The following is a 14,020-nucleotide window of genomic DNA, read 5'->3' as shown; positions in this document are numbered from 1 at the left end:
AGAGAGAGACTATACACACACACACACACACACACACTTCCACTGCTGTTCACTAGTACCAGTGCTGATGTGATCAAACACACACACACATGAAAATAACTGAGAACTCATTCATGTGACTTTTCCAGACATTCCAGATTTACTGGATCAGAAATATTTTTACTCAAATTTCTACCTGATTAAATATTTTAGAGCGTGGCATAATTAGTCAAATGTATATTCATAATAAAAGTGAATATGCACTTTTAAAACAAGGTGTCCTCATACAGTATATCCCGATTTTCCTAGAACCTGGTTCTTCAAAGACAAAAGTGAATTTTAATAAGAAATGTTTAAAATAAGAAAGCTTATTTGCTGTGCTTGTTTTTCTTATTTGAAGTCATCTTAGGCCTCTATCAGTAATTCATTAATTCGTTACATTTATATAGCGCTTTTCTAGGTACTCAAAGGTACTATCAGTTTCTGATGCAGAAAAGTTAGTTCATGCATTCATGACCTGGAGACTAGATTACTGTAATGCTTTATTAGCTGGTTGTCCTGCATCCTCAATAAACAAGCTACAGTTAGTCCAGAATGCCGCCGCTAGAGTTCTTACTAGATCAAGAAAATATGATCATATAACACCGATTTTATCATCACTGCATTGGTTACCTATAAAATTCCGTATTAATTACAAGGTATTGCTACTGACTTATAAAGCCCTAAACGGCTTAGCTCCAGTCTATTTAACGGATCTTCTATCGCCCTATAATCCATCGCGCTCTTTAAGATCACTAAATTCGAGGCTTTTGGTCATACCTAGGATATCCAGATCCACCAAAGGAGGGAGAGCATTTTCACATTTAGCCCCAAGACTCTGGAATAGCCTTCCTGATAGTGTTCGTTGCTCAGACTCGCTCTCCCAGTTTAAAACTAGATTAAAGTCGCATCTCTTCAGCCAGGCATTCATATAATATTTTTAATCTTACAGTTCAAACTACAATCCGGCCTCTAGTTAATAAACGCCAGAGGAGAACTGGCCCCCGACTGAGCCTGGGTTCTCCCAAGGGTTTTTTTTCTCCATTGGGTCACCTGATGGAGTTTTTCGGTTCCTTGCCACTGTTGCCTTTGGCTTGCTCAGTTGGGGATATTCTGGGGATATTTAATTTGATTATCAATCAATAAATTCCACTAGAAACAAACCTTGTTGTATTATTTTAATTTAATACTGTGAAGCTGCTTTGATACAATCTGTATTGTGAAAAGCGCTATACAAATATACTTGACTTGACTTGACGACTCAAAGCGCTTTACATTACACACACACACACACACACACACACACACACACACACACACACACACACACACACACACACACACACACACCAGCTTACTGGTGGAGAGGAGACCAAGTGATGAAGCCAATCAGTGTATATAAAGGGATGATTAGGAGGCCATGATGGACGGAGGCCACTGGGATGCCGGGATTAAACCCCTACTCTTTTTCCAAAGGACATCCTGGGATTTTCAATGACCACAGAGAGTCAGGACCACTGAGTGTTGAAGATGAGTGTGTAAGTGCAGCGAATATGTGAATGATTCCATGCGGTTTGTGCTTAAAACAAGAACTAATATCTGCCAATGCGGCCTGAAAAATTATCTTGTTTTCCCTTTCCGTTTATTTTTCTGACTATTGACCTTTTTTAAAATCTTGATTTAAGAATGTTAAGATATTTGTATTGGAAAACAAGACAAAATACTAAGTAAGAATATTATTTTTGGAGTGCCCTTAATCAGAAGATCACAGTAAGCAACTGCATCATGGGAGATTCTTCCGACACCCGATCTGCTGCGCACACACACACACACGCACACACACACCAGTGCACATGATGGGAACTGCCTCCTCCGCTCAGCCCTGTTATAGGCTCAGAGAGATTAACTGGATTTCCGGTCAGCGTAACTAAAGCAAACGCTCTGATGATCAGCCGTAGTGCACTGTGGGTAACAGGCCTGGAGCCTGCGCTGGATTAAAGGCGTAATCAAGAACAGTAACTGCGACTGACCTGTGGGTTTGCCGGCGTTCTTCAGCGCCAGCGCGCCTGTCATGGCCGACACACACACACTCAGACTGGGCCGCGCCGCATGCGACTCCATCTCCACACACACCACCATCTGCACCGTGCGCAGCGCCATCTTCTGGAAGGGAACCGGCGTCTGCAGGGAGCGCAACAGCAGATCAGCTGTGGGCGGGGCATCACTGCAGGAGTGGGCGGAGCCTGGCGGTGTTCTGGGCTGTGATTCGCCATCACTCTCAGGAAAGAGTTTCTTCCAGAAGACTTTGGCCTGCTCGATTTTAGCCAGTGTGGGACTGACCCTCAGCGGCCGACTGACCTCCACCTTTAACTCTGAGAGAGAGACGTGTGTGAGGATCAAGAACACACAAACACACACACTCTGCCGTCTGAACTCACCTGGTCCGCTCAGACAGACACACACACACACTCTGCCGTCTGAACTCACCTGGTCCGCTCAGACAGACACACACACACACACACATACACACACACACACTCTGCCGTCTGAACTCACCTGGTCCGCTCAGACACACACACACACACACACACACACACACACTCTCCCATCTGAACTCACCTGGTCCGCTCAGACACACACACACACACACACACACACTCTCCCATCTGAACTCACCTGGTCCGCTCAGGAAGTCTCTGACGACCACAGACAGGAGTGGAGGAGGGATTCCTGTGCGACCGTCGGCTTCTCCTGCCACCGTCTGCAGCCAGAACACACTGTAGTCCAAGGCCTCGGGGAGAGACTTCCCTGCGTCTGAGAGAGAGAGAGAGAAAGAGAGATGGAGTGTGTGTGTGTTTGTATGAGAGAGAGAGAGAGATGGAGAGAGAGGGAGAAAGAGAGAGAGAGAGAGAGAGAGAAAGAGAGAGAGAGATGGAGTGTGTGTGTGTGTGTGTGTATGTGTGTGAGTGAGGGTGTGTGAGTATGTGAGTGTGTGTGTGTGTGTGTGTGTGTGTGTGAGAGTGAGTGAGGGTGTGTGTGTGTGTGTGTGTGTGAGTGAGGGTGTGTGTGTGAGGGTGTGTGTGTGTGTGTGTGAGAGTGAGTGTGTGTGTGTGTGTGTGTGAGTGAGGGGGGGTGTGTGTGTGAGTGTGTGTGTCTGAGTGTGTGTGAGTGAGGGTGTGTGTGTCTCACTCACCGAGACTCCTGTAGTCGTTGGCGGCCCCCTTGAGCGCGAGATCGAACAGCGAGAGCTCCAGTCGCTGTGTGTGAGTGTGTGTGTGCAGCAGGACGGAGGGCTGGTTGAGCTGCAGGAACAGCAGCGGCTGCAGGCGTGAGTCTCGGGCTCCTCTCCGGCCCGGCTGCCTCACCACTGTTACTCCCAGAGCCTGACGCGCAGACGAGCGGCCCGGAGCTGGAACGCCCAGGAGCCCCGGCCATCCGCCGGCAGCGCTAGCGTTACCGTTAGCGTTCAGCAGGTCGTCGGCCGTCAGCGAGGACAGGCTGCAGTCGCGGGTCGTCTCGTCCTCCGGCACGTAAGCCGCGGGAGCATTAGCCGTGGAAGTGTTAGCAGCGGGAGTGTTAGCAGCGGGAGGATTAGCTGCGGGAGGGTTAGCCGCGGGCAGCGTCGCGTACGTCATCAGAGAGATGCGGCCGGCGGTGAGGAACACGTCGAACGGGACGAAGCGGAGGTTCTTGGTGATGCTGGGCTGCTGTGAGGGCCGGGCGAGCCGGTACTGACCCGCGCCGCTCTGACGCTCCATCTGAACCATCCGCAGGCGAGCGCTGTCGCTACCGAAGCCACTGTCCTGCCCACAGGGGGCGCTGCTGCCACACACACTCTCCACCGAGCCCGAGAACGCGGCGGCCTGCGGAGGACGGCCACACACCTGAATACACACACACACACACAGGTGATATCACAATCTGAACTTATTCATCTGCATAAGCACAGAATGTGACTTAAAGTAACCATGAAATCAATGTTTTTTAATAGAATATTGCTGTATTTATTCTAAATGATTATTTATCATTATTGTGTTAAATTCATGTTCCTGTTAATCTTGAATCAGAATAACTTCCTCTTGCAGCATCTCTTCTCTTCTCCTACATTTGTTCTTGTTCTAGAAGCGTTTCACTCGGATATACGGCACAATAGAGAAGAAAAGACCAGCACAACTTCCATTTCATGATGAATTTGAGAACTAGTCAGACCAACTAGCAGTCTTAGTTTTACTGACATAAAAAATTATAATAACCAGCTCTAAAGAAAAACTGTAGATGTTCACACAGAACATGTTTTTCTATGTAAACATGCACTAGAACGTGTTTGAAGTCTTGTTTCTCGTTCATGACACGCCATTCTAGAAACACAGCATTCAAGTTTTAAAAAACTTTTAAAAAAGTATATTGTTTGCTCTTTTTTGTTTCACTGACCTGTGTCTGTTGTTTTTAACTGCAAAAGCGTTTTCTGTGTGAATGACCTCTAACTTGTAAGACAAGTCTAAGTAGTTTATGCAACTGGCCACAGTAATCATAAGCAAACAAAGCAACAATTAAAAAATAACAAACAAGCTCAAAATATCTGAGGCACTGCAGTGGTGGGATTCGCTAGATGTATGGCATGTAAATGTGACATGTTCACACACACACACACACACACACACACACACACACACACACACAGGGTCAGATTCAGTTCAGAAGCTACACTGACGCTCATGTGTTCAGAGCTTAGCGCCAGAGAATGTTCTCCTCAAATCTGAGACTCCCTTTGAAGAAAACAAAAGCGTTTAAAGTGAACGTTTAAAGCGCCGCGGCTTCAGTGTTCAGGGAGGAACGCAGTCGCATTTGCTCAGAGACTCGCATCAAAGCCCAGAGCGCCGAGCTCACAGCGACAGCTCAACCACAGGACCGACACAGGCGGATCTCAGCGGGTCAGTTCTGCAGCATAACTCACTGAGGAGCACACACACATCAGGACTGCAGGAGCACACACACATCAGGGACCCTGAAAAACACGCCAGTAAAGAAAAAACGCTCAATTCTGTCGGATCCGAGACCGATGAGTCACTGGTGCCGGTTCTGCTGGCAAAAACACTGGGAATCCGGCATCATTTACCCAGCATTCATGTTCAATGAGCTGAGAATGAACAAGCCTTCCACACGGTGCACTCCAGGGGTCAGAGGTCAGGGGGCAGCAGCAGGTGACAGACTACGGACAGAACAAATCAGCTCAACATCATGCAAACGCACGTCAAACTCACAATCATTCCAGTGTCGAAGGCTTTTGAAAACTCATTTCAATCACTGAAAGACATTCATACACCATATTAAAGGACATTATCTCATCATTTACTCGCCCTCATGTCATTCCAAACCTGTGGATCACAGAAGATGATATTTTTAGATTTGAGAACTGAGTGACATAAACTTGGATTTGTTATCAGTGTTACACCGGACCTTTACAGCGTGGAAAAGAGCAGTGTGAACATTCTGCTGAAAATCTGCTTTTGTGTTCTGCAGAAGAAAGAGTAAATTACTTATTCACTCCTTTAGGAGGAGCGAAAAGTAAGATTCCAGAAACTTGACCATCCTGAGGTCACGATAGCCATCATCAACTCTACGCTCAGTTTACAAGCACTTCACCAACAGCCATGTGACCTCGGTGAGCTGGGCCTCAAACACACACACACCTCCATGAGGTCGTGACGTCCCTCAAACACACGTGTCTCGTGAGGTCATGATGTCCCTCTCCGGCCTCAAACACACGCGTCTCGTGAGGTCATGACGTCCCTCTCCGGCCTCAAACACACACACATGCGTCTCGTGAGGTCATGATGTCCCTCTCCGGCCTCAAACACACACGTCTCGTGAGGTCATGATGTCCCTCTCCGGCCTCAAACACACATGTCTCGTGAGGTCATGATGTCCCTCTCCGGCCTCAAACACACGCGTCTCGTGAGGTCATGATGTCCCTCTCCGGCCTCAAACACACATGTCTCGTGAGGTCATGATGTCCCTCTCCGGCCTCAAACACACGCGTCTCGTGAGGTCATGATGTCCCTCTCCAGCCTCAAACACACACGTCTCGTGAGGTCATGATGTCCCTCTCCGGCCTCAAACACACGCGTCTCGTGAGGTCATGACGTCCCTCTCCAGCCTCAAACACACATGTCTCGTGAGGTCATGATGTCCCTCTCCGGCCTCAAACACACGCGTCTCGTGAGGTCATGACGTCCCTCTCCGGCCTCAAACACACACACATGCGTCTCGTGAGGTCATGACGTCCCTCTCCGGCCTCAAACACACACACGTCTCGTGAGGTCATGATGTCCCTCTCCAGCCTCAAACACATGCGTCTCGTGAGGTCATGACGTCCCTCTCCGGCCTCAAACACACACACATGCGTCTCGTGAGGTCATGACGTCCCTCTCCGGCCTCAAACACACACACGTCTCGTGAGGTCATGATGTCCCTCTCCGGCCTCAAACACACGCGTCTCGTGAGGTCATGACGTCCCTCTCCAGCCTCAAACACACACGTCTCGTGAGGTCATGACGTCCCTCTCCGGCCTCAAACACACACACGTCTCGTGAGGTCATGACGTCCCTCTCCGGCCTCAAACACACACATGCGTCTCGTGAGGTCATGACGTCCCTCTCCGGCCTCAAACACACACACGTCTCGTGAGGTCATGACGTCCCTCTCCAGCCTCAAACACACACGTCTCGTGAGGTCATGACATCCTTCTCCGGCCTCAAACACACACACATCTCGTGAGGTCATGACGTCCCTCTCCATCCTCAAACACACACACACACACACACACACACACGTCTCGTGAGGTCATGACGTCCCTCTCCGTCCTCAAACACACACACATGCGTCTCGTGAGGTCATGACGTCTCTCTCCATCCTCAAACACACACACGAGTCTCTTGAGGTCATGACGTCCCTCTCCGTCCTCAAACACACACACATGCGTCTCGTGAGGTCATGATGTCCCTCTCCATCCTCAAACACACACACATGCATCTCGTGAGGTCATGACGTCCCTCTCCGTCCTCAAACACAGGGGGCCTCTCCGTCCTCAAACACACACACATGCGTCTTATGAGGTCATGACGTCCCTCTCCATCCTCAAACACACACACATGCATCTCGTGAGGTCATGACGTCCCTCTCCGTCCTCAAACACAGGGGGCCTCTCCGTCCTCAAACACACACACATGCGTCTTATGAGGTCATGACGTCCCTCTCCAGCCTCAAACACACACACACACACACACACACACGTCTCGTGAGGTCATGACGTCCCTCTCCGTCCTCAAACACACACACATGCGTCTCGTGAGGTCATGACGTCCCTCTCCGTCCTCAAACACACACACATGCGTCTTATGAGGTCATGACGTCCCTCTCCAGCCTCAAACACACACACACACACACACGTCTCGTGAGGTCATGACGTCCCTCTCCGTCCTCAAACACACACACATGCGTCTCGTGAGGTCATGACGTCTCTCTCCATCCTCAAACACACACACGAGTCTCTTGAGGTCATGACGTCCCTCTCCGTCCTCAAACACACACACATGCGTCTCGTGAGGTCATGATGTCCCTCTCCATCCTCAAACACACACACATGCATCTCGTGAGGTCATGACGTCCCTCTCCGTCCTCAAACACACACACAAGCATCTCGTGAGGTCATGACGTCCCTCTCCATCCTCAAACACACACACATGCATCTCGTGAGGTCATGACGTCCCTCTCCGTCCTCAAACACAGGGGGCCTCTCCGTCCTCAAACACACACACATGCGTCTCGTGAGGTCATGATGTCCCTCTCCGTCCTCAAACACAGGGGGCCTCTCCGGCCTCAAACACACACACACATGCGTCTTATGAGGTCATGACGTCCCTCTCCATCCTCAAACACACACACTTCTCGTGAGGTCATGACGTCCCTCTCCGGCTTCAAACACACACACGTCTCGTGACGTCCCTCTCCGGCCTCAAACACACGCATGCGTCTCGTGAGGTCATGACGTCCCTCTCCGGCCTCAAACACACACATGCGTCTCGTGAGGTCATGACGTCCCTCTCCGTCCTCAAACACACACACACGAGTCTCTTGAGGTCATGACGTCCCTCTCCGTCCTCAAACACACACATGCGTCTTGTGAGGTCATGACGTCCCTCTCCGTCCTCAAACACACACACGAGTCTCTTGAGGTCATGACGTCCCTCTCCGTCCTCAAACACACACACACACACGTCTCGTGAGGTCACGACGTCCCTCTCGGGCCTCAAACACACGCGTCTCGTGAGGTTATGACGTCCCTCTCCGTCCTCAAACACACACACATGCGTCTCGTGAGGTCATGACGTCCCTCTCCGGCCTCAAACACACACACATGCGTCTCGTGAGGTCATGACGTCCCTCTCCGTCCTCAAACACACACACACGAGTCTCTTGAGGTCATGACGTCCCTCTCCGTCCTCAAACACACACATGCGTCTTGTGAGGTCATGACGTCCCTCTCCGTCCTCAAACACACACACGAGTCTCTTGAGGTCATGACGTCCCTCTCCGTCCTCAAACACACACACACACACACGTCTCGTGAGGTCACGACGTCTCTCTCGGGCCTCAAACACACGCGTCTCGTGAGGTTATGACGTCCCTCTCCGTCCTCAAACACACACACATGCGTCTCGTGAGGTCATGACGTCCCTCTCCGTCCTCAAACACACACACATGCGTCTCGTGAGGTCATGACGTCCCTCTCCGGCCTCAAACACACACACATGCGTCTCGTGAGGTCATGATGTCCCTCTCGGCCCCAGTGACGCTTGCTTTGGTTACGGCGAGGACAAACAGCCCTGTGAGGAGCTCAGGGTGACAGAGAGGTGAAGAGGAGACGGGCTCCAGGTGTCTCTCTGAGACCGCAGTCCAGCGCTAGAGTTATTCCCCGTCCACTGAGGCGTAGAGCCGCTGGCAGACACTGTTTACAGCGAGACCGACCGGACGAGGGACCAGCTCAACTCATTTCATCTGCAGCTCGCTCGAAAACCACACAACAAAACACTGCGTTACCAGTGAAACATTCCCATCAGCACCAGCGGCCGCCAGAACGACGACACAACGACCATCAGGCTTTTCTGAGCCTCTTCTGTGCATGCAAACATTTCTGATGGATGAAATCAAAAAAGGAAAGAAAAAAAACTAAAATACATTTTCATGACTTAAACACCTAAAACGACAGCTAAACTTAAAACTAACAAAGATAGAGTGAATGTTAATGAAAACTAAACTAACTAGATGCATTCACTGGGAATAGATGCCATGAGCTTTGCATTAAAATAAAATAAAGATGATTGAATTTTTTAAATATAAAATAAAATAAAACAGTATTTTTTTTTAATTGGGGAAAAACTATTAATACAAAAAATAATAATATATATATATATATATATATATATATATATAATAAACAGAATAAAAATAAAAAAACTACATATTAAAATATATATATATATGTATAAAAATATAAATATAAATATAAAAAAATATAAAATAAAATAAAGATGTATAAATACACAAAGTATAGAAGTCTTATTGGTAGCTGAAAGCATAATCAAATTAGCCAACGTATTTAATAATCAAACAAGTAGGCCGTTCCTGAACTCATCGTCTGACCGGTGGAGATCCGTGCGCAGCTGAACTCGCTCCTCTCACCTGTTATTCTAAACCTGTGGTTCTGCTTATACAGGTGGAAGCCGTGTTTTCTCTCCTCGACCCGGCCTGAGTTAACATGCGTTCCCCGTTTGCCCTCGGGCACCTGAGCTGAAACCAGAGCCGCAGGTCAGATGGCCCGACTCTCAGACGGATTTGTTTCTCTTCGATGTAATTCTGCGCCTGATGATTTTATCTGGGGTTTCACGCCAATTTTGCCAAAGCGTTATGAGCGAACGCCTCAGCTGCTACTGATCTCAAACAGATCCGGTTTCTGAGGTGTATCAGAGAATGTGCCACGCCGATGGATTCAGGTGAACTGTTTTGACTGGCTGTCAATTATCAGTTGATTCTGGTACGAGGGGTCAGTGAGCACCGGGAGAAAAGAGAATGATCGGGTTTCATAACACAGACTGGAAGGCTAAAAACACCAACCCTGAGAGCGCACAAATATTTGAGATTAGCCGCAGAGAAACTCCGACTCCACAGATGTTTAGCAGCCAAACGCAGGCGAGAGAAAGAAAACACACGTGACCTTCCCGGCGCGTGTAAGCGAGAGGGGTCAGAGGTCAGAGCCGCGTAACGTCTGACCCCTGGAGAACACCAGCCTGAGCTTCAGCAGCTCCACGACCTCGATTGAACCCACGCGGAATCAGGAGAGTTTCTCCATTACACGAGTAAACACCACTGCCGGATCAGAACAGAACTGGACTCGCCTGTGATCCACATCAGGAGCAGAGCGAGGGATCAAGTGTGTGTGTCGTCTTCCTCGGGTGTGTGTGTCATTTTCCTCAGGTGAGTGTTGTTTTACTCAGGTGTGTGTGTCGTCTTCCTCAGGTGTGTGTGTCGTCTTCCTCGGGTGTGTGTGTCGTTTTCCTCAGGTGAGTGTACTCTTCCTCAGGTGTGTCGTCTTCCTCAGGTGTGTGTGTCGTCTTACTCAGGTGTGTGTGTCGTCTTCCTCAGGTGTGTGTGTCGTCTTCCTCAGGTGTGTGTGTCGTCTTCCTCAGGTGTGTGTGTCGTCTTCCTCGTGTGTGTGTGTCGTTTTCCTCAGGTGAGTGTACTCTTCCTCAGGTGTGTCGTCTTCCTCAGGTGTGTGTGTCGTCTTCCTCAGGTGTGTGTCGTCTTCCTCAGGTGTGTGTCGTCTTCGTCAGGTGTGTGTCGTTTTCCTCAGGTGAGTGTAGTCTTCCTCAGGTGTGTGTCGTCTTCCTCAGGTGTGTGTCGTTTTCCTCAGGTGAGTGTAGTCTTCCTCAGGTGAGTGTAGTCTTCCTCAGGTGAGTGTAGTCTTCCTCAGGTGTGTGTGTCGTCTTCCTCAGGTGTGTGTCGTCTTCGTCAGGTGTGTGTCGTTTTCCTCAGGTGTGTGTGTAGTCTTCCTCAGGTGTGTGTGTCGTCTTCCTCAGGTGTGTGTAGTCTTCCTCAGGTGTGTGTGCAGTCTTCCTCAGGTGTGTGTGTCGTCTTCCTCAGGTGTGTGTAGTCTTCCTCAGGTGAGCGTAGTCTTCCTCAGGTGTGTGTGTCGTCTTCCTCAGGTGTGTGTCGTCTTCGTCATGAGTGTGTAGTCTTCCTCAGGTGTGTGTGTCGTCTTCCTCAGGTGTGTGTAGTCTTCCTCAGGTGAGTGTAGTCTTCCTCAGGTGTGTGTGTCGTCTTCCTCAGGTGTGTGTCGTCTTCGTCAGGTGTGTGTAGTCTTCCTCAGGTGAGTGTGTAGTCTTCCTCAGGTGTGTGTAGTCTTCCTCAGGTGAGTGTAGTCTTCCTCAGGTGTGTGTGTCGTCTTCCTCAGGTGTGTGTCGTTTTCCTCAGGTGTGTGTGTAGTCTTCCTCAGGTGTGTGTAGTCTTCCTCAGGTGAGTGTAGTCTTCCTCAGGTGTGTGTCGTCTTCCTCAGGTGTGTGTCGTTTTCCTCAGGTGTGTGTGTAGTCTTCCTCAGGTGTGTGTGTCGTCTTCCTCAGGTGTGTGTAGTCTTCCTCAGGTGTGTGTGCAGTCTTCCTCAGGTGTGTGTGTCGTTTTCCTCAGGTGTGTGTGTCGTCTTCCTCAGGTGTGTGTGTCGTCTTCCTCAGGTGCGTGTCGTTTTCCTCAGATGAGTGTAGTCTTCCTCAGGTGTGTGTCGTCTTCCTCAGGTGTGTGTAGTCTTCCTCAGGTGTGTGTGCAGTCTTCCTCAGGTGTGTGTAGTCTTCCTCAGGTGTGTGTCGTCTTCCTCAGGTGTGTGTAGTCTTCCTCAGGTGTGTGTGCAGTCTTCCTCAGGTGTGTGTGTCGTTTTCCTCAGGTGTGTGTGTCGTCTTCCTCAGGTGTGTGTGTCGTCTTCCTCAGGTGCGTGTCGTTTTCCTCAGGTGAGTGTAGTCTTCCTCAGGTGTGTGTGTCGTCTTCCTCAGGTGTGTGTAGTCTTCCTCAGGTGTGTGTGTCGTCTTCCTCAGGTGTGTGTAGTCTTCCTCGGGTGTGTGTGCAGTCTTCCTCAGGTGAGTGTAGTCTTCCTCAGGTGTGTGTGTCGTCTTCCTCAGGTGTGTGTAGTCTTCCTCGGGTGTGTGTGCAGTCTTCCTCAGGTGTGTGTAGTCTTCCTCAGGTGTGTGTGCAGTCTTCCTCAGGTGAGTGTAGTCTTCCTCAGGTGTGTGTGTCGTCTTCCTCAGGTGTGTGTGCAGTCTTCCTCAGGTGTGTGTGTCGTCTTCCTCAGGTGTGTGTGCAGTCTTCCTCAGGTGTGTGTGCAGTCTTCCTCAGGTGTGTGTGTCGTCTTCCTCAGGTGAGTGTCGTCTTCCTCAGGTGTGTGTGTCGTCTTCCTCAGGTGAGTGTTGTCTTCCTCAGGTGTGTGTCGTCTTCCTCAGGTGTGTGTGCAGTCTTCCTCAGGTGTGTGTGCAGTTTTCCTCAGGTGTGTGTGTCATTTTCCTCAGGTGTGTGTGTCGTCTTCCTCAGGTGTGTGTGTCGTCTTCCTCAGGTGTGTGTCGTTTTCCTCAGGTGAGTGTAGTCTTCCTCAGGTGTGTGTGTCGTCTTCCTCAGGTGTGTGTGTCGTCTTCCTCAGGTGTGTGTGCAGTCTTCCTCAGGTGTGTGTGTCGTCTTCCTCAGGTGTGTGTGCAGTCTTCCTCAGGTGTGTGTGTCGTCTTCCTCAGGTGAGTGTAGACTTCCTCAGGTGTGTGTCGTCTTCCTCAGGTGAGTGTAGTCTTCCTCAGGTGTGTGTCGTCTTCCTCAGGTGAGTGTAGTCTTCCTCAGGTGTGTGCCGTGTTCCTCAGGTGTGTGCCGTGTTCCTCAGGTGTGTGTGTCGTCTTCCTCAGGTGTGTGTTTCGTCTTCCTCAGGTGTGTGTCGTCTTCCTCAGGTGAGTGTAGTCTTCCTCAGGTGTGTGCCGTGTTCCTCAGGTGTGAGTGTAGTCTTCCTCAGGTGTGTGTCGTCTTCCTCAGGTGAGTGTAGTCTTCCTCAGGTGTGTGCCGTGTTCCTCAGGTGTGTGCCGTGTTCCTCAGGTGTGTGTGTCGTCTTCCTCAGGTGTGTGTTTCGTCTTCCTCAGGTGTGTGTCTGTCATTAACACAGATGTGTTTTATTCAGGCTCGACAACGACAGGGAGTCTGTCCCTCTGAACACTGAGAGAACGGAGTGTGTGGCCACTGGAGGGCGCTCTGGCGTGGATTAAACACACACAGACACACACACACAAGGCTGTAAACATCATGTCCTGAACCCAGGTGAACTTTGGGTAGTGACGCTCTGGATCTGTAGGGAGGCAGAGATGATTCAGCCCAACATCCCACAATCAGATCCAGATGCGTCTCACCTCCACACACACCCGAGACACACTCGACACAACACGAGAAACCAGACGCTGCGTGTTTCCCAGACGCTATACCAATGTGTGTGTCGCTCTATCAGCGTTCGGTGTGTGTTTATGTGGCGAGCGCGTGTTGTTTATTTAGCAGGATGTGTGTGTGTTTGAGTGCTAGCATGTCAACGGCACTCCGCGATCAGATGCTCTTAGCTGCACATCAGACAGAGAGAGAGAGAGAGAGCGAGAGAGAGAAAGAGAGAGAGAGAGAGAGAGAGGGAGAGAGAGAGAGAGAGAAAGAGGGAGAGAGAAAGACAGAGAGAGAGAGAAAGAGAGAGAGAGAGAGAGACAGAAAGAAAGAGAGAGAGAGACAAAGAGAGAGAGAGAAAGAGGGAGAGAGAGAGAGAAAGAGGGAGAGAGGGAGAGAGCGAGAGAGTGAAAGAAAAAGAGAGAGAGAGAAAGAGAGAGCGAGAGAGAGACACACACACACACACACACAGAGAGAGAGAGAGACAGGCGCTCTCCTCCATCCTCACACA

At 49.9% G+C, this 14,020-nt stretch overlaps 1 protein-coding gene across 2 annotated transcripts in view; it reads right to left on the bottom strand.

Annotated features, from left to right (window-relative positions):
- Positions 1-14,020, bottom strand: part of vps13b (vacuolar protein sorting 13 homolog B) — a 186,619-nt gene that overhangs the window by 43,350 nt on the left and 129,249 nt on the right. For both annotated transcript variants that reach the window (XM_084385522.1, XM_084385521.1), the window contains exons 34-36: positions 3,212-3,902; positions 2,695-2,832; positions 2,049-2,390 (exon numbers count right to left, since the gene is read on the bottom strand). In XM_084385522.1, coding sequence (XP_084241648.1) covers positions 2,049-2,390; positions 2,695-2,832; positions 3,212-3,902 — 1,171 coding nt within the window. The remainder of the gene's footprint in view (positions 1-2,048; positions 2,391-2,694; positions 2,833-3,211; positions 3,903-14,020) is intronic.

Source organism: Rutilus rutilus (assembly GCF_951802725.1).
Source record: "Rutilus rutilus genome assembly, chromosome: 17".
NCBI classification, from domain to species: Eukaryota; Metazoa; Chordata; class Actinopteri; order Cypriniformes; family Leuciscidae; genus Rutilus; species Rutilus rutilus.
This window is presented reverse-complemented; position numbering and strand designations above follow the sequence as displayed.